The sequence below is a fragment of the Heterocephalus glaber genome, unplaced genomic scaffold (assembly GCF_053883595.1).
Source record: "Heterocephalus glaber isolate CG9 unplaced genomic scaffold, H.glaber_assembly_v1.0 deba00001523, whole genome shotgun sequence".
NCBI classification, from domain to species: domain Eukaryota; kingdom Metazoa; phylum Chordata; class Mammalia; order Rodentia; family Bathyergidae; genus Heterocephalus; species Heterocephalus glaber.
In genome coordinates this window covers 30,512,264-30,530,228 of record NW_028258327.1, presented here as the reverse complement: position 1 = coordinate 30,530,228, position 17,965 = coordinate 30,512,264, and the positions used below count along the sequence as shown (strand labels likewise).

Genomic DNA, 17,965 nt, shown 5'->3' with positions numbered 1-17,965 from the left:
GTCTGAAGGATGACAAGACAGTGTCCTTAGGGATCTGTCATACATAGCATACTTGGGGGATGTTTTCTTCATGTGTAAGCTAAAGATGTTAATCTTGCCTCTATTTCAAAATGTTTGCCTTAAACCAGGCTTACAATAAATGACTTGGGTTATAGACAGTTTCAAGCTTTTAACAGTGTTCACCCACTTTGTGGGGAGGAAACAGGACTTGGACATCTGGCCAATATGGATATACTCGTATATTAATGTGTTGGGTTTTCTTTATTCATTAGAAAATCAGCAAACGACTTCATCTCTCCAAGGTCAAACACAACAAGTTCAATGAATCCGGGCAGCTGGTCGTCTTTCATCTCAGCTCAGTGATATGGTGCTTCTATGTGGTGGTGACGGTGAGTGGTCCCCAGGACTGCAGGACAGTGAGAGCCAGGCACGAGGCAGCCTTACCTCTTAGATTGCTGATAAAAGGCCTGCAAAACCTTTATAGGGAAGAGAAAGAGCCCATTTCTCAGGACTGAAACTCTATTTGCTTCCTTGTGGTATTGCAGTGAGAGGCCAAGTGTTATGGTGCTATTTTATAGCTGGAAAGAGTCACTGTGTTCAAAATAAACACTTGCTAACCTGATATTGCAATAAGCATACCATGTATCTACTTAAGGCTGTATTGTTTTACTTGCCTGTGTATACATGCTATCAGAGGGTAAATATCATGTTCACGCCATTACCTGTATTATTAGATTGAAGAGTCCCAAGCTCAGATTTTGCAGTGTGGCCACAGCCATATGCTTTTGAAGTGGCAAGGATGGCCTGGACTTGGAGGTCCAGCTCCAAGTTCAACACACTTTCTGTTTTCCTGCTTTGGCCTTCCCTAGACAAGGCCAGCATTACCCTGTTCACACGCCAAATCCTGTGAGCGTCAGTGCCAGTCCCACACTTGCCTGCAGGACCAGAAGATTTATCTACCTTGCCTTTCTGCAGTAGGATTCATATTTCAAGTGACTACTGATATAGCACAATTCCTTCATACAAAGGAATATGGACAGTCCTCCGGGTTTTGCTGTAACAAGACTCTGCCTGTCATAGTAGGAAGTGTTTAATTAACCCCACCCTCACCTGGAGCCTCTTCCGTCTAACCTGGTCCAATGAGAAGTTCAGGCCTGGGGCTTGGAAAATTCAGTGACCCTATGACTTCTGAGATTTTCCTTCCTGCCTCCTGCAGATCCTGTACCTTCTTTTTCTGCCTTTATGACAGTGACAAGCTCTCATCACAAGGAACTCTTGTTTCCAGAGCTGAACATGGAATTCTTATTTTCAAAGCAGGAGTCAACATGTCTTTTTGTGTATTGGTTTCATGCCTAATATCATTTCATTACAGAACAGTTTTTCTAAGCAATACTTTAGGAATTTTAAATTTGGGAACTAAAATTTCTTTTCCTCTCAAGCTGGGTACCTTGTTATCCTCCTGGGGGAGACAGGACTACACTGCTTGAGGGGTGCTTCTGCCTTGAACAGAGCACAGGAGTCTCCCAACCCCCTGATGAATTCATGGCCACCTTGAGATGTGGGCTGTTTGAGGCACAAAGGCCTTTGGATACCAAAGGGCACTGAGCTGATGTTTATGAGAAGCACTGCCTCATCTCTGAATCACTTTTACCCTGTCAACCTCACTCCTAGACATTCCACCCAAGCTGTGACACATGGAGACCAGATTTGGAGGCCAGAGCCAAGTTACTAACACCCCTTCCAGCGTGTGACATGCTCAGCTGCTCTGTTTGCTTCTTTCAGTCCCTTAAGGATTGAAAACCTTGATGAAAATTAGGTGGGGAGCATGTAGGGCTTTTCTCAGAAAAGCTGCTGACAGCCTTGTTTTGGTGAGAGCCATTTCCTTACCAGCTTGTTCTGTAGGACATGGGGACCAGGGAACCTTGCCAAGAGAGAGCTCCAGTGACCCCCAACTCCTAGTGTCACCATTATTCCTTGTCTCACCTCCTCTGCCCACATCATCTGTTTAGGAGGAAAGTGATGAACCAGAGAGAGGTAGTTTGTAAATGAGATTTTTTAAAACAGCGGATTTTTTTTACATCATGGTTTTTCTGTTATGCGGCAAATTTTTCACAGTTCTCTTTCTTTCACTCTCCAGCAAAGTGAGTTTTTCAGCGGATCCTGCCAGCTCTACCTTCAGAATGTTCTGGGATGCTGTCCATTGCTTTCTACTTGCTCCAGTACCCTGGGGTGGTGGGGAGAGTTTGCCCCTCAGGGGACATCTGGCATATGCTAGTTGCATTCCCTGAGTGGAGGCAAGGGGTGCTACTGATGTCCTTCATTGTGCTCCACGACAGTCATCTGGCCCTAGATGTCAGTAGTCTCACAAGATATGAAGCCTAAGCCCCCCTCATCTCTTGCCTGGACCACTGATTATCTTCCTTCAGAAGGAGGCTGTTTCCACCCTGGGCTCTCCCATCACATCCACTGTCTGTTTGGCCAGATGAGTCTGTTTAAAACATAAGTCAAATCATGCATTTTCCTGCTTAAAAGCTTCCTTCACAGCTTCAGTGAAATTATTTTTTCTTCCTCGCTCATGTGTCCTGGGTCCTGCCAGCCTTGGTGGTCTCAGCTGAGTGGACACAGCTGTGGTGTTTTCACCCCTGCTCCTCCTGCTGTCCTGGCCATTCCTGCCACCTCGGCTTTGCAGTGGAGGTTCCTCTGCTCAGGTTCTCCAGGCACAGATGTAGTATGGCCAGCTTCTTCCTGCCATCCAGTCTCCACCTAAGAGTTGCATTTTCTGTACTGCCTCTATTACTGGCATCTCTCTGATTTCTGTGTTTATTCTCTGTGTCTGTTTCTCCCACACTGGCCCCTGAGCTACTAGCTAGCAGGCACCATGCTGATTGCTGTACCCCAGTATAATAACTTGAGTATACTAAATGCTCTTGTGAGGATGATAAATAGTTACAAGTGTGTCTTCTTTCTCCAACTTTCAACAGCTTGTTCATAATTAATTGATGTTTTCCATAAACATCATAGATTATTATTTTTTTTGAATACAGGAAAGTTCAAAAAAGAAAGCAAGGGCCCGGGATTTAGCTCAGTGCTTTCGCTGCCTGCTGCGCAAGCACAAGGACCCGAGTTTGATCCCCGGTACCCGCCCCCCAAAGCAAAAATGTACCCCAAATCCCACCCACCAAAAATACCAGCTTCATTTGGGTGTTTGATTTGGATGTTTTTCTCAGCATAGATTCAGGGGCAGTAACAGGACTATGGGGTGATTTTCTAAGAATGTCAACCTGTATCTTTTAATCTGTTTTCAATATACCACTCATTGTTCAAGAAAGTAGAGGGAAAAATAACAGTAAAACTCTTCCACTGGAGAGTGCAGGGTGGGTGGACATTTGGTTTCTTGTCTGATTTCCTTGGGGTGTCTGACTTCATAGTTTGTTGTTGTTTTTTGTATTTTGGTACTGGGGATCGAACTTGGGACCTTGTGCTTGCGCAGCAGGAGCTGGAACCGCTGAGCTAAATCCCTGGCCCCTGACTTCATATTTTAAAACCTAAAATCCATTCGTTGATGAGAACCTGGTGGAAGGAACCCACTGTTCAGAACTGGTTGCTGCTAACAGACTAGTCACTTTTGGAGCAGGTTGGTTAGGTGCATAGTTCTTCAGATGATACAGAGTACATCTGCATCTAGGTAGTGGCTGCCTGTGTTGTCTGATTTCTGCTGTATTTGTGGTTCTTTTTGTTCATAGACTAGCAAGGAATGCTGCTGGGAAAATAGGAGGGATCGCTTCAATGTGTTGAGGCCTTGCTGAGCTCATGGGGTCATGTGGGGAATCAAGAGAACAAAGCACTTCAGGAGTTCCTCCAAACCATCCAGTGAGGCCTGGACTATAGAAGGCTTTGTGGGCACGCACTGTGCTACATTCGGCCTGGGAACTCAGGTACCTTGGTTTTTGTGCCTGAGCTCAGAAGCTGCCCAGCCCCAGTGTCCCATAGACAGCTGCCTGGAGAGAGGGCTAGAAAAGGCTGTTCTCAGAGCAGTGAGTCATTTTCTTCCCACTCCCCCACTGTCCTCCCTCCTCCACCTCCTGCAGTCCCTGCAGGCTGGACTCTTGCAAACAGGCAGTATTTTCCTGGGGAGTTTTCTTGCCTTGCTGTCAGAGTTCTGGCTTCTGTCTCCAAAGTAAGGAGGCCACTCCAAGAGGGCTTCTGTTTAAAGAACTAAGTCCCTTCAGGCTGGAGAGTTCTTGCAAGCTGCTGCTCTTGGCCAAGTCTTTTTTGGGAGGGGAGGTGGAAGGCAGAAATACACCCCCCTTCTCAGTCCCAGAAGTGCCGTTTTTCCTGTGAAACACATTGCTGCTTCCTCCAGAAAGGGACAACCCCCCATTTCCCTGGAAGGAGGCAAAGAACATGTAAGACCAGGTGTTGTGTGCCTGGGGTCAGAGATCCATGAAGGCAGATGTGTGAATGGCACAGAGGGGTGGTGAAATAGCCACAATGTAGTTGTAGGACAACTACAACTCTGCCACCACAAACCACCACCCTAGCACCCAGAGCCTCCCACCTCTGCACTCCAGGGAGGAAGGTATGATAGTGAGATGATAGGCCATAAGATTTGGGTGACACCTTTTCCTTGCAGTCTCAGAGTGACTATAGTGCTCAGTGCATCTGATTGAACCTACTAGTTAGTCACTGTGCTCTTGGAGGCCCAAGGGTGTGGCACCAGGGCTGTGGACTGTAAATGGAATGTATGCTTACAGGTCAGAGGGCACCTAGTGACTCAAGGGTGGTTGGATCAGCTTTCCCTTGGAAATCCAGTTGCACCTCCCAGACACAATGCCCAGAGGGCTTCCCACTAAGCCACGTTGAGCTTCTCTTTCTCCCAAGGTTATAAAGCCCCTTGCCATTAATCCCAGGTTGAACAGTTGAGGTTCTCACCTTTCTCCTCAAAGCTGGAGTTTAGCTGACTTTTTGATTGGTGGAAGGAACTTGCCTGAGGTTCTAGGACCAGGACGTTGGCAGGTCAGCTAGACTTCAGGTGTGCTGAAACATCATCTCATTTCAGGGATGGTTCCCATCGGTTCCTTCATTTCCTTCTTCCTATAAGAGGTCATATTAATCTGACCTTCTCTGAGTGACAAAAGCTCTTGTTTTTCTTTAGAAGAAAAAAAATTGCCTAAAACCTTCATCATCCATTGGTTCACCCAACGTGTTTCTTGGTGTCTTGTGGTATCAGCTGACTCTTGCTGGAGGAGTATTATTTCCTCCTGTGTCTTGTAATCTTGGATTGTAAGCTCATCTTTGACATCTGTGCATGCTTGGGTGAGGGTGTATACCTAAGATATCATGCCCACAACACTGTTGATATGAATTTAGTAGCCTGGTGGTTTCTGGTGTCTATTTAAACTCTAGACCTATAACTTGATGTCACAAGATTTTAAAGTGCATGTTTTTGTTTTCATCCTAGGCCTGGCTGAGCAGACATCTTTTTATTTGTTTATTTGTTTGTTTGTTTATTTTTATCAATAAACACTTTCTACATTATTCTTTCTCTGAAATTGAAGCCCTTTAAAGGGTCCTGATTTTACACTGGGGTCTTGGGTTTCTCCTCCCCAGTACTATCTTCTATTTTGACCTGGGCACAGAAACCTTGGCTCTGAATATGGTAATCCATGCCTGTAATCCCAGCACTCTGGGAAGATGAGGCAAGAGGATCAAAAATTCAAACTTAGCAAATTAGCAAGACCATGTCTCAGAATAAAAAATGAAAAAGGTCCGGGGATGTAGCTCAGGGTGAAGGTGCTAGGTTCAATCTTCAGTGCCACTAAATGAATAAACAAGTAAATAAAGACAAAAAAAATATGCCTTAGTGTGAAGGAACTCACAGCAGTAGAGATACCTGGTGAAACTGATGTAGTGTGATGGGTTCTGCATCTGGATGGATGGGGAGGCCTGCAGGGTCCTGCCATTCTTTTCATCCTGGTGATGTGCAAAGCTTGGCTTGGATTTTCAGCTTTCCAGTGGGTGGAGATTCTAGTGCATCTGCTTATTCATTCTGTAAGCATTTCCTTCATGCCAGGCATAGTATTAGAGACTGCCACACAAACTGTCACATTTATTTCCAACAATAACTGTGAGGGTGGTATTTTTATCCTCATTTTACAGACAAGCTCATGGGAGCTTAGGGTTACTCGTGGACTTGTTCAGCATTTGCAGCTGGCAAATGTCAAACTTGAGTTGAGGCACAGGTCTTCAGACACTAGAGCATGATGCTTCCTACTGCATCGTGACTCTCACCACTAGACAGGTCCTGCCTTGTCACGTCTGTTCCTTCCTCTTTCTAGCAGGTGGCGGCTGAGTGCATCTATGACCCTGGGACTGGTCACATGTCCACATCTGTAAATTCCCTCTCTTCTCTCCTATCACAGGAAGGATACTTAACGAACCCAAGAAGCCTCTGGGAAGACTATCCACATGTGTACCTCTCGTGAGTATTTGCCTGCCTTGGTCTCCAGGGAAGGGTGAGCTGAGCTTGGCTTCTCAGTATGTGGCCAGCTGGTGTGGGGACCAGATCATGACCTGAGCCTATCAGGGCATGGCGTGAGGACAGTAGGCCCATCAGTGTGCTTGACAGGAGAACCCCAGGTGGAATGTCACCTGCACTGTACAGAGCCCCCACAGAACCTTAAGTGCATGGGACAGATGTAAAGCAAAACCCTTTGTAAGGGCCTCTGGCTTTGTGCCTCCTTGCTGACCCCTCACATTCATAGCAGTCTTTGCTGTCTCAGATGGAGCATCCCTGGCCTCTCTGCTGCTGCCAGGACCTGTCCTGACTCCCTCAAGAGGCTGTGCTGTGTTTCTCATAAGGCCTTTCAGAGCAACAGTAGCAAAAAACAGAGAGCTGGGCTCAACCTTCCATTGCTACAAGGGCCACAGTGGCTCACTATATTCAGAGTGGGGGGTTCTGTGTTAGCAGTATGCTGTAATATGTTTGTCTAGACTGTAGAGCCCCCGCGACCCCACAGACTTTAAAGTACTCCTGATTTTTTCCTTGGCTTTTCCTTGTCCCTGTATATGGTCCTGGGTCTTCACTCAGCCTTGGCCATCTTTTCTCTGTGCACTCAGTAGACCCTTTGGGGGCATTTTACTGGATCCCACCCATGTGACTTGCTTTCTGCCTCCAGCTTCCAGGTGAAGTTTTTCTACCTATGCCAGATGGCCTACTGGCTACATGCCCTTCCTGAGCTTTACTTCCAGAAGGTACGGAAGGTGAGTACTCTGCCCATCCTCCTGAGGCCCTGTTCTCCACGTTCCTCCTGCTGTTCCTGTGGTACCCCCTTCCCTTCTTCCAGAAGCAGGAGTGTGGCGGGGGATGGGATGTGCGGGGCTTAAGGAAAACTCTGGGTGAGCCCTGTAGAAGTGCCACAGAGACCCCCAAGAGAGTAGAACACCAGTGTCAGTCCATAGTCTGCATCTTCCACTAGGCATGTGACTTTGGGGAAACCTGACTCCTAGAAAAACGGGAGAGGGTTTTTGCCTTTTTCGCAGCTTTAAATTTTTTAAAAAACATATAAATTTATTATCATTCACTAAACACACACATATACAAAATTTAAAATTATTCAAAGAAAAGCATTGCAAGGGAAAAAAATTATAATAATATTCAAATATAATAGAACTCAACCAAAGCAAAACTGAAAAGTACTTACACATTTTTCCGTATAATTTACGAAAACATCTCAAGCATTAACAAGACATCAAAGGATGATCACATCCAGCCAGCCTCCCCTGCTGTCGCAGCCACTCCTGCTGGGGTCCATGCCTGCTGCTCTGCTGGCTTCACCCCCTGCCTTCCCCGCCGCGCTCCACACTCAACAGGCCCTCCCTCTGCTACAAGCCCAGCCTCTGTCCTTGGTCACCAAGCCAGGCCACTAGGCTGCCCCCGTCTATGCAGGCTGTCATGAGACTCGTCGAGTAGTAATGATGCAGAAGAAGGAGAAAAAAGAAGAAACTTTATTGGTCAGTATTTGACCACTCTGGACTGTTCTGTAAAGTGGCTGGTAACAATAGCACTTTACATTTTGTAGATGTAACCAGTAGCTGGTCTTTAGGCTTTTTTTTTGCAATTGCAATTTTTATTTTATTTTTCGTCCTTTCACATTTCCCCTCCATACCCTGCATCTTCAGCAGGGAACAAGCAGTCACTGTCTGCTCTTGTTTCTAGGAGGAAATTCCTCGCCAGCTCCAGTATATTTGCCTGTACCTGGTCCACATAGCCGGAGCGTACCTCTTAAAGTAAGTGAGGCCCTGAGCAGCCAGGTTTCCTTGCCCTTTTACACCCTTGTGTCTATCCATACAATCATTCAATTAGCAGGCATTTAGTAGGTGCCACCTGTGTGCTGATACCATGCTAAGACTTAGGAGTACAAAGAGAGATAACAATTGCTTTGTTTTCAGTGGTTCATCCCCACCTAGTGGGACAGACAGACTAGGTCAGGACAGTTTACTTCGAGAGGCCCTGTGATTAAGCATGTATCATTGGCCATGGGGAGCCAGGGAAGACTTCTGATGGATGTTGGACTTGAACCATAACTTTGAACATTGAAGGCAGCTGAAGCTGGATTCCTGCTTCACAGGGTCCAGATGCCACTAGAGTTCATAGCCCTGGGCTTCTCTTTTCTTTGGTTTGTAATGAAATGGAAAGTAGTTCACTGTGTGGTGGTTCTAGAAGTAGAAAGCATTACTGTAATGTTTGACCTATGCTTTTATGAAAAGAATCATACTGATGAATAGGCTGCACCATTGACAAATTTGGAGTTGTCTTGGTTTTTATCCCTGCAGGGTAGGAGAACAGCTGGTATTTTCTGTAGGCTGGGACTTGAGAGCTCGCTATGTGTAACTTTTGCTGAGGGCCTGGAGGTCCCTGGACCTGTCTCCAGGGTCTTCATGGTGGTGTGTTGTGAAAATGACTGACTTGGCTTAACAGAGTCTTAGAAGCCTCAGCTTCCATTCTGTCTCCTTTCTGGAGGCCTAAAGCCACGTCAGTTCCCAGATGGGACTTGGAGGGGCACAGGCTGTGTGGCCCAGCTCTGCTCTGGTTTTGGGTGACATGGTCAATGCAGAGTGGGTCTATGGAAGCTGGTCTGTGCTTCCCCCGGCACTGTGTACTGAGGACCACGTAGGAGGTCGCCTGGTGCTCTGCAAGTGGGATGACTGGGATAATGAGAAGCCACACAGCAGGAACCCTTTGTATTTCCACAGTCAGGGCTCAGCAGACTTGATCTGAGCTTCTGTAATGGTCTTGGTTCTGGCAGGGTGCTGAGTGGAAGGTGCAGAGCCTCAGCCAAGGCTGGAATCGGGCAAGGGAACCAGACCTGGATGGGATGAGCAAGACCAGGGGCAGTCTTAGGGAGAATTCCTAAAGGTACAACAGCTAAACTGCATCCTAAAGGACAGGACAGGGCCAGTGAGAAAGTGGAGTCCAGGCACAGGGTTCAGCATGAGCCCAGAGAGTGTGATGGCTTCCTCCCTGCCTTTCCCCTCTGCAGCCTGAGCCGCCTGGGCCTCATCTTGCTGCTGCTGCAGTACTCGACAGAGTTCCTCTTCTACATGGCTCGACTCTTCTACTTTGCAGATGAGAACAATGAGAAGCTGTAAGTGAGGCTGCTGGGGGCCACTTGGGGGGGCTGAGCATTGGAGGCTCCCACCTGGGTGTAAGCTGCTCACCCTAGGTTACTGTCTTCCTGGAGCATCATATTCTAGATATCTTGAACACCTTCCCAGGCCACCCTTGAGGCCTTTTCCTACTCAGGGTTGCTTCTGGATACATAGGTGAGGGTTGCTTCAAGGATCCTAAATGCTGATGTCACTTCTCTGCCTCTGCGAGCAGGTTTAATGCCTGGGCTGCTGTATTTGGGGTCACACGCCTCTTCATCCTCACTCTCGCCGTGCTGGCCATCGGCTTTGGACTGGCTCGCACAGAAAACCAGGCGTTTGAGCCTGAGAAAGGGAACTTCAACACCTTGCTTTGCAGGTAAGTTGGACAGAAGCCTAAGGTGGTGAATCAGGGTTCCCTGGAGCCCTGCCAGGAGCCTCCTGAACTTGGCACAACTTCCATAAAAGGTCAGGAGGTGGCAGACCCTTGAGTCTCCCATACACTGATATTTAGCTGGAAATCTCCAGACATCAGGCCTAAAGGAAGAAGATGCCTTGTCCTTCCTTCAAAACCCTTGTCACTCCCTGGCTGTGGTCTGCTCAGGCTTCAGTCAGGGTCTTAGTCAAGTGCAGATTCCCTTACCTATGCCCAGTTTGTCAGGAGTTTTTCATCCAGTCTCTCACCTGATCATTACAACCATGCATAAGCTCTTTATTGCCAAAATGAAACCCGTTAATATGTACAGCTAGTATGCAAATAATCAAAGATTGTGTATAGGGAGGAACCTGTGGTATCCATGGCTTGGCCAGTGGCCTTCCCTACCAGCAAGGATGGCAGCCAGGAGGCATGTGTTTCCACGAGCCCACAGGCCCTAGAGAGTATGTGATTGTCCACATTTGCTCTACCTTTGAGTGACATGCCAGACAAGAAGCTACTTTTGAAGAATTATTTCTGCCATATCATAATTCAGTTCATTTGAAGCCCACCAATATTTGTGGAGCTTGTATCAGCCTTACGTGATACTGTGGATACTAAAGCAGTGTGGCTGGGGACCCCTGGGCATGGGAGTCATGGGGCTGTGGGCCTGGAGGGCCCCTGTCACTGCCTCCTTCCCATCTCCCCGGATAGGATAGTCCCTTCACACTGCCAGTGTGGCAGAGCACAGCCTTACGCCAAGGCTCCACTCTTCCTGGTAGTAGTAGCCTGCAAGCTGCAGGGTCCCTGCCTTGCCTCCCTGGAGCGCCCCTCTGCCTTCTGCAGGCTCTGCATGCTGCTGCTGGTGTGTGCTGCCCAGGCCTGGCTTATGTGGCGCTTCATCCACTCCCAGCTGCGACACTGGCGGGAATACTGGAATGAGCAGAATGCCAAACGGAGAGTCCCAGCTGTCCCCAGGCTCCCAGCCAGGCTCACCAAGAGGGAATCTGGTGAGTGCCAGCCCCCGCAGCCTGAAGAGCGTGGGTGAGGACTGTTGGGATGGTGGGGAGGACCCAGGGCTCTTGTGCACTTCTCACGCCAGTCCTCCTGCTCCTCCTTCCCGACTGCTTCCCCGGGCCTAGGGCTCCCTGAGTGGCGTGTGGCTGGGCATGGGCCAGGGATAATGTGGGTGGGGCTGGCCCAAACTAGGCCCAGAGCCCTGGTACTTCTGGGCAGGGCAGCAATGGGTGAGGACCTCTGGCGGGAAGCGTGTCCTCAGGGTAGCTCCTGGAGCCCAGCCAAGTTTTGTTGCTGCTGCCACCGCCCATGCACTGTACTCTAGCAGCCAGCTGTGTCCTCATCTGCCCCTGTGCCCTACATCTGGGCCTGCCCCTGCCTCCCGGGTGGGTGGCTCCTCTCTATGCAGAAATGACTCACGGTGACACAGTGTTTAGTGGGCCGCAGGGGTGGGACACCCACTTCTTTGGCCCTTGCACACACTCCAGTAATTACCTGGAGTGTGTGCTTTTCTGCTGTGTACTTCCTGGCCAGCCTTGGGGGCCTGTCTGCAGCAGGATATGTTTTCTGACTCATCTGCTCTTCTCCAAGTGGCCACCTGCTTGGCAAGGGCTCCTGTGTTTGAGGCAGACTTGTGCATAGCTGGGTGTGCTGAGGAGGCAGCCTGGGCAGGGGCAGGGTGTGAGCTCAGCAGATCTAGCACATGGAGGTGTTTCACGGTAATAAAAGATAGCACGCTGTTTCTGCCAGAGTGTTGGGCATCCAAGGAAGGCCTTTCCCTGTGGCCTCCTGTGCCTACTTTTTTTCTGTTGCCACTGTTCTGAGTTGCTAGTGCCCTGAGGGACCTGAGAGGAACCGAGGATACTGGCAGCCTCCAAGTGATGCCAGCCAGCTTCTGCCCTGGTCCAGGGCTGTTTCTGGGTTTCTGTATGTCAGCTGAGGCCACACTGCTAAAGGACAGATAACCAGGCTCCTCAAACAGAGGCACTTATCCAAGACACAGGGGAAGCAGGGCCCTGCTGGGAGCGGTCTGCTGGCTTCCACTGCTGCAGGGAACCACAGCCTGGTGCCCTCCGGCACCCCCACACGCCTTCTCTGGCGCAGGCTACTCTCCATTCTCCTCCACAGTCCCAGTAGAAAGCCCACATGTGTCTCTCTCTCTCCACTCCCCAGGTTACCATGAAAATGGAGTAGTGAAAGCAGAGAATGGAACCTCCCCACGGACTAAGAAACTCAAGTCTCCTTAAGGCCAAAGTGCTGAGAACAGGAATCCTTAGTGGGGGCCTGGCCAGGAGGCAGAGCCCGGGCCCCGCACTGCCTCCTCCTTCCTCCTCGAAGTGCTCCATCTCAGTCCGCAGGAACCTGTCTTCAAAGGGGGTTCTCTTTCTTCTTGGCTTTCTCTTCTTTTTCTTCCACATACCTTTCTCAATAAAGCCAAAAATCTTTCTCTTTCACTCCCTCAAGCCACCTCAAGGCTTCACCTCTGTCCTGTGTTGGGTTTTCTTGAAGCCTAGATTCTCATGGTTCTCCTTCAGCTTACCTCTTCTTTCTCTTCATTCATGGCTGCTTCTTTTTCTTTTTATTTCTTAATTTTACCTTAACGTGCAGTTTCTCTGTCTGATTTTTACAATGGGAGGGAGCTACGGTTGCAGTCCTGCCTGTGAGTTGCAGGAGCTGTCAATCTGGAAGCCTCATGCCAAGGAGCTTTGCCTAGGGCCAGTGGCTGGCCCTGCAGTAGTCCTTGTGTGGAGGGGCAGGAAGAGGAGGGCCGCCCTACTGGATCACAACCTCCTTGGTGCTGATTGATGTGGAGATGTATGATTCCGGTCCCGTGAGAACCAGCTAGAGATGTGGCAGCTGCTGCTGGTTGGGAATGATGCTGAGGCCTTTGGCTCTGGCTTCCAGCAACTCCATCTAGGACATTGTTCGTTCTGTAGGTCTCATGACTGCAGAGAGCTCCTCAGTGCTGGGCTTGGGCTGGAAACCGTCTGCCCTCGATGTGGGGGTACATGCTGAAGGAGGACATGTCTTCCCACTTGTACAGCACGAGCCAAGCGTGGTAAGCAGCCGGCACTTCTGGAAATGTAACGGACAAGACAGGAAGGACTGCACAGTCGACTTGGGCCTTTCTCCACTGGTGCCAGCAGCCATGTGTCTTCCACCATTCACCAGCATTCAAAACCAAACCAAACAGCTGTTAGCAACCTGCCCCAGATGTGCCGGTCTAAAGTCTAGAACCAGCCAGCCCTGTCAGGGCCAACCTTGCTACTTGGACTTCATCTTTCTATCTGCAGAGACCCTAAGCCCCACACCAGTCCCCAGTGTCCCAGGGAGGGTCACCTGGCCACCTTCCCTTTGGCTTCACTTGTTGAGTGCTCTTTGGAGTTGTCATTTGCTGATGTGTGTTGAGCACACCACAGTGTAGAACTAGGACTGATTCAGAGTCACTTTTTGGTTGGATGAGCAGATGGAGCCATGTCGACAGGAATCTTTCTGTCCCCTCCCACCAGTATTCTTTCCTCCCTGTCTATGTAAAGATGGGGCTGTCAGGTCCTTATGGTGCTTTGTGAGGACTTCCAGAGGGGAGGTAGGCTTTCAGAGATCCTGATTAAGAACCTTGAACTCTGTGCTGAGGCAAAGGGGAGCACAGGGTGGCACAGGAATGTTAATGTCACCTGGCATACTAGCGCTCTAGCTGACATCATAGTAGAGACCAGACCTTGGGTTTTTACTGAAAAAGGAGGAGATGGATCTTTTCCTCAAGGGACCTCCCCTTCTCTGTCACCTGCATTACAAAGTCAGACTTACCAGTAACTGAGAGATTTGTTTCCAGACACCATTTTAGACTGTTATCTCTCTGCTCAGGATAAGCACATAGAATTGGGAAGAATACCCTTGGTTTCTTTTGATTATCTTTAGGAAGCAGGATAGCATTTTTGAAAGTAGGCATCTCCTGCTTCCCTCTCTTTCCTTCAGGTTGGTATGAACTCAGAGCTGACGGGCCCCTTAGCCACATGCTCCCTGCCCTGCTTGGAACTGCTTGTGGAGGTGGGGTGCAGCCAGCAGCCTCTAGACCCCCCTCCTCCCCTAGGAGCCTAGCTGAGCTACTGTTGTATGCTGGTGATGTTCTGTGAGAAGGGGACTTCATGGTAGTCAGCCACTGACATCTTGGGTCTAGCAGCCCCATTGTGCATGTAGATCTCCATTGCTCTGTCCCTGGATACTTGGGTACTAGAGATGACATGTCTTCATTCTCCCTAAGTCTTCCACAAGCATCTGGTGCTACCAGTTTATTGTGCCTTGGGTGTGGTACCACAAACCCAGGGGCCAGGGTTGCCTTAGGGACTGTTCCCTAAAGGACAAGTATTTGCTCAGTGACAGGAGATGGTAAAATCTTTCCTGTGTTAAAAGAAAAAGCCATGAGATCATGAATAAGAGTGACTGCTCACCAGCTTGGGCCTCAGAGATGTTTGGGGCGCTTAGAGGGTAATTATAGGCTACTTCCTCCCTGGCACAGTAATGTCATAGCAAAGCCAAGTCATTATCAAGTTGGCACCAGCCAGGCTTTAAGTCACTCAATTCCACTTTATCCTGTGAGTTTGTTGGACTAGCTTGTACCAATTTGAGCATGTTGGCTACTTTCTTCATTCTTGTGAAAGCCCTGTCGGACCCCTCCCGGTTTGAGAGGCCAGCGCAGCACCATCTACCAAGGGGAGAAGATGCCTATCTACCTCAGCAGCCAAGGTGCCTCTCAACATCCCTCCCTGGCCCACCTGTGGGGACACCAGCAGATGGCAGTGGTGGGAGAGCTTGGCCTTTGGTGGAAGGAGCACTCCCTAGTGTTGATTCCCCTCTTGGGAGTTCAGTGATGGGAAAGTTATTTTTAGCATCTGGGCTATGATAGCTGCACTATTAATAATTCTGTGTTCCTCTTAAAGGTTGGGTGGCTCTGGGGGAAAGGGGAGCATGCATAGCCAGGAGGGAAGCTGTCTCTCCCCCTGGTGTCAGTCCTAGCCCTGAGTGTTCCTGGGCCACCAGACATAAAGGTTGCTGAGAAGGTTGCCTATTCCTGTCCCAAAGCAGAACCAAGCAACTCCTAGGAAACCAATTTAGACACCTGTGCTCTGGCCACCTTCATGCTATTCTCAGCTGGAATCCTGGGACTCTTGAGAGCCCTTGGCACCAGGGACCTCTAAGGATGTGCTTCTAGGTTTTCTTTTGGGACCTCCTTCCTCAATCCACCTTGACCTTTTTCTAAGTGGTAAATAAGAGGTAGGAACAGAGAGACAGTGACCTACGGAAATTCCATCATTATACTGTTTCACAGATGCTTTTCTTAAAAGAGGCTTGTTGGCCCCCTGTGGCTGGGGAAGGCCTTCGGGTTTATTTTCTGTGCTTCAGCTTTCCCAGTTGGTTTTGCTGAGGTGGGAGAAGGCCTGGGAGTCTGGACTTAGCTAACTTCCCTTCTCTGCCTAGGAGCCTCCATGTCCCAAGGTAGACAGACCTCAGAACTTAGCCTCCTGTTCTTGCTAGAGAGTGGAAAACGAGCTGGGTGGTCTTTTGCCCTAGCTGCCTCCCAAGTATACAGCCCTTTTCCTTGTGAGAGGCCTTTGGGGCTACTGGACAATGAGGTCATTGTTGGATCACTTAAGTACCAATAGGACCCCTCTCCAGCCAGTGGTTGGCCCTGCTAGGAAGCCTTTGTAGCCTTTCACCCTTCACCCTGCTTCCTGCATGAGGATTACTTCCATGTTCCAGCTCCTGTACCTTCCACCCCACACTGTACAGAGGTCACCCATCCTCACAGCCATGGGGCAGTGGGACCCAGAGGCTGTCATCATTTCATGCTCGGGGCTTCTGTCCTGGTCCTGACAAATCATTCCTTTTGTATCAAAAGTGCCTTACATTGCTGTGTGCCTTCATCTGTACTGTGTGGCCAGCTGGCAGCTGTGGGGGCCATAGAGCTGTTGGGTGCACGCAGCCACAGACACCGTACCTCAGCAGAGGTAATGCAGGAAAGGGACATAGTGACTGACAGTGTCACCTCATCTGTCCCCTCCCCCCAGAGCAGTAGCCTCTGGTGTGATCCCTGCATTGTTTCTGGTTTTTCCCTTGGAACCGCCCCACCATCCCAACCTGGCCAGGTGGCCAAGAAGCCTGTTAGGTAGCTCAAAGTAGGGCCCTGTGCCTTGTACTTTTTACTGAAGCTCAGAGGCTTCAGCACACCTGGCCCCCTGTGCCTCTGGCCCTGCATGGTCCCTCCATCCCAGGGTAGAAACAAAGGTGGCCTTGCTATATCCTCCTCCCACCCATATCACTTCCTAAACAGCCCAAAGTTCCTACGAGGAGGATGTTTACTGGTACTCCCTAGTCCAGGGGCTGCATGTAGATAACCTGTTTGACGGTGGGTCTGGACTGCAGCTGCAAACCTGCTGACTCCCGAGTTAGGTAGACTTGTGTAGCAGCAGCCCTTTCCTGCCCCTTGCCTGCCTGTTCCCATTCCTCCGGGTTGTGCAATAACTGTACCCGCCAGTGGTCTTTCCACAGGCATGTCTGTCCCTTATAACACCCTGCAGTAGGGGGAAAGGGGACCCATGGGAGGGGCCATTATTCCTTACAGAAGATGTGTCAACCGCTTTTCCTTTGTTGCTGTCATTCTCATGATCCTGGGAGGGTTTCTGTGGCACTATTGTAGAACATGTACTATTAGAAGTCCTTACATTAAAAAAATATGTTTTGAAAGGAAAAAACCATCCTCAGGATGGGACCTAAGTCAGTGTCTGGGACTAACATCTGTTTTGATGCCACTGGCATCACCACCACTCTGCTTAAGAACATTCCACGGTTTCTTGCTCCTGTGAAGATGGGAGATGTCTTTTGAGAATTGGCCATGGGTGGCAGGCCCTGTCCACTTGCTAGGATCTGGCTGTGGTGGTACCACCATCTGCTGGGTACAGATTCCAGTGTTTGATGAGACTATAAACCTCACTTTTCAGTTCCTCTGTTTAATAAACGCCTGAAGGATGAGCTGAGGCTGCTGGTACCCAGAGCAACTCATAATGCAAACGTGGGCACATTGTTTTTCTACTTTAGCCTCTTCATGTTATGGACCAAATTGCAACAAGGAACTCAAGGAACATTTGTACCTGCCGTATTTATGCCTTCGTGTAAAAGGGTTGGGGGGAGGGGCATCTTTTTACTTTTGGTGAACTTTTTTCAAAATCCTTTTTCCACTGTTTCTGTCTGGTTTTACAGCAAATTACAGTTTTGTATGGGTTTTTTAAATGTACATTTTTAAACAAATCAAATATTTTCTGAAATAACAATAAAAGGCATAGAATCATCAGTCTGTTCTCTCTGGTCTAATTCCTTCACATGCTTTTATATAATGCTTTTGGCTTTTACTTAAAAATGAGTTTGCATCAATTTTAGCCCTGTTGTCCAAAGTTTTCCACTAGTCATTTCTTTTGTTGTTGTTACCGGGGATCAAACTCTGGTCCTTGTGCTTGGGAGGCAGGCGGCGGCACCACTGAGCTAAATCCTCAGCCCCCACTAGTCATTTCTTACATTGAGATATGGCTGTCCATTGCAGTAATATGAATCAGGGAATTGGAATTAAAGATGAAGAGTCAGTTATATCAAGTACTAGACAGTAATAGGCATTTTCATTTATTGCATAACAGTAAAGTGGAAAGGGGGGTTTTCTTAATGTGGGCAGGATGCTCCAGAAGGAAGTCCAAGTTTAATGCCTGATGTGCTGTGGAGTTATTTGCCTTGGAGCAGATGGGGTTCAATGTATATGGAAAAGGCACTATGTTGGTGACTACCAGAAGATGCCCCAGTATTAGTAATACTGGTGGGCAGTGGGGATTGCTGCTGTCACTT

General features: G+C 48.9%; 1 protein-coding gene across 1 annotated transcript in view; it reads left to right on the top strand.

Moving 5' to 3' along the window:
• The window catches only part of Tram2 (translocation associated membrane protein 2), an 80,349-nt gene extending 62,923 nt beyond the window's left edge, over positions 1-17,426 (top strand). The window contains exons 4-11 of the mRNA XM_004869036.4: positions 273-389; positions 6,423-6,481; positions 7,179-7,263; positions 8,219-8,289; positions 9,543-9,647; positions 9,884-10,027; positions 10,910-11,073; positions 12,254-17,426. Coding sequence (XP_004869093.1) covers positions 273-389; positions 6,423-6,481; positions 7,179-7,263; positions 8,219-8,289; positions 9,543-9,647; positions 9,884-10,027; positions 10,910-11,073; positions 12,254-12,327 — 819 coding nt within the window. The 3' untranslated portion in view covers positions 12,328-17,426. The remainder of the gene's footprint in view (positions 1-272; positions 390-6,422; positions 6,482-7,178; positions 7,264-8,218; positions 8,290-9,542; positions 9,648-9,883; positions 10,028-10,909; positions 11,074-12,253) is intronic.
• Positions 17,427-17,965: the final 539 nt, after the last annotated feature.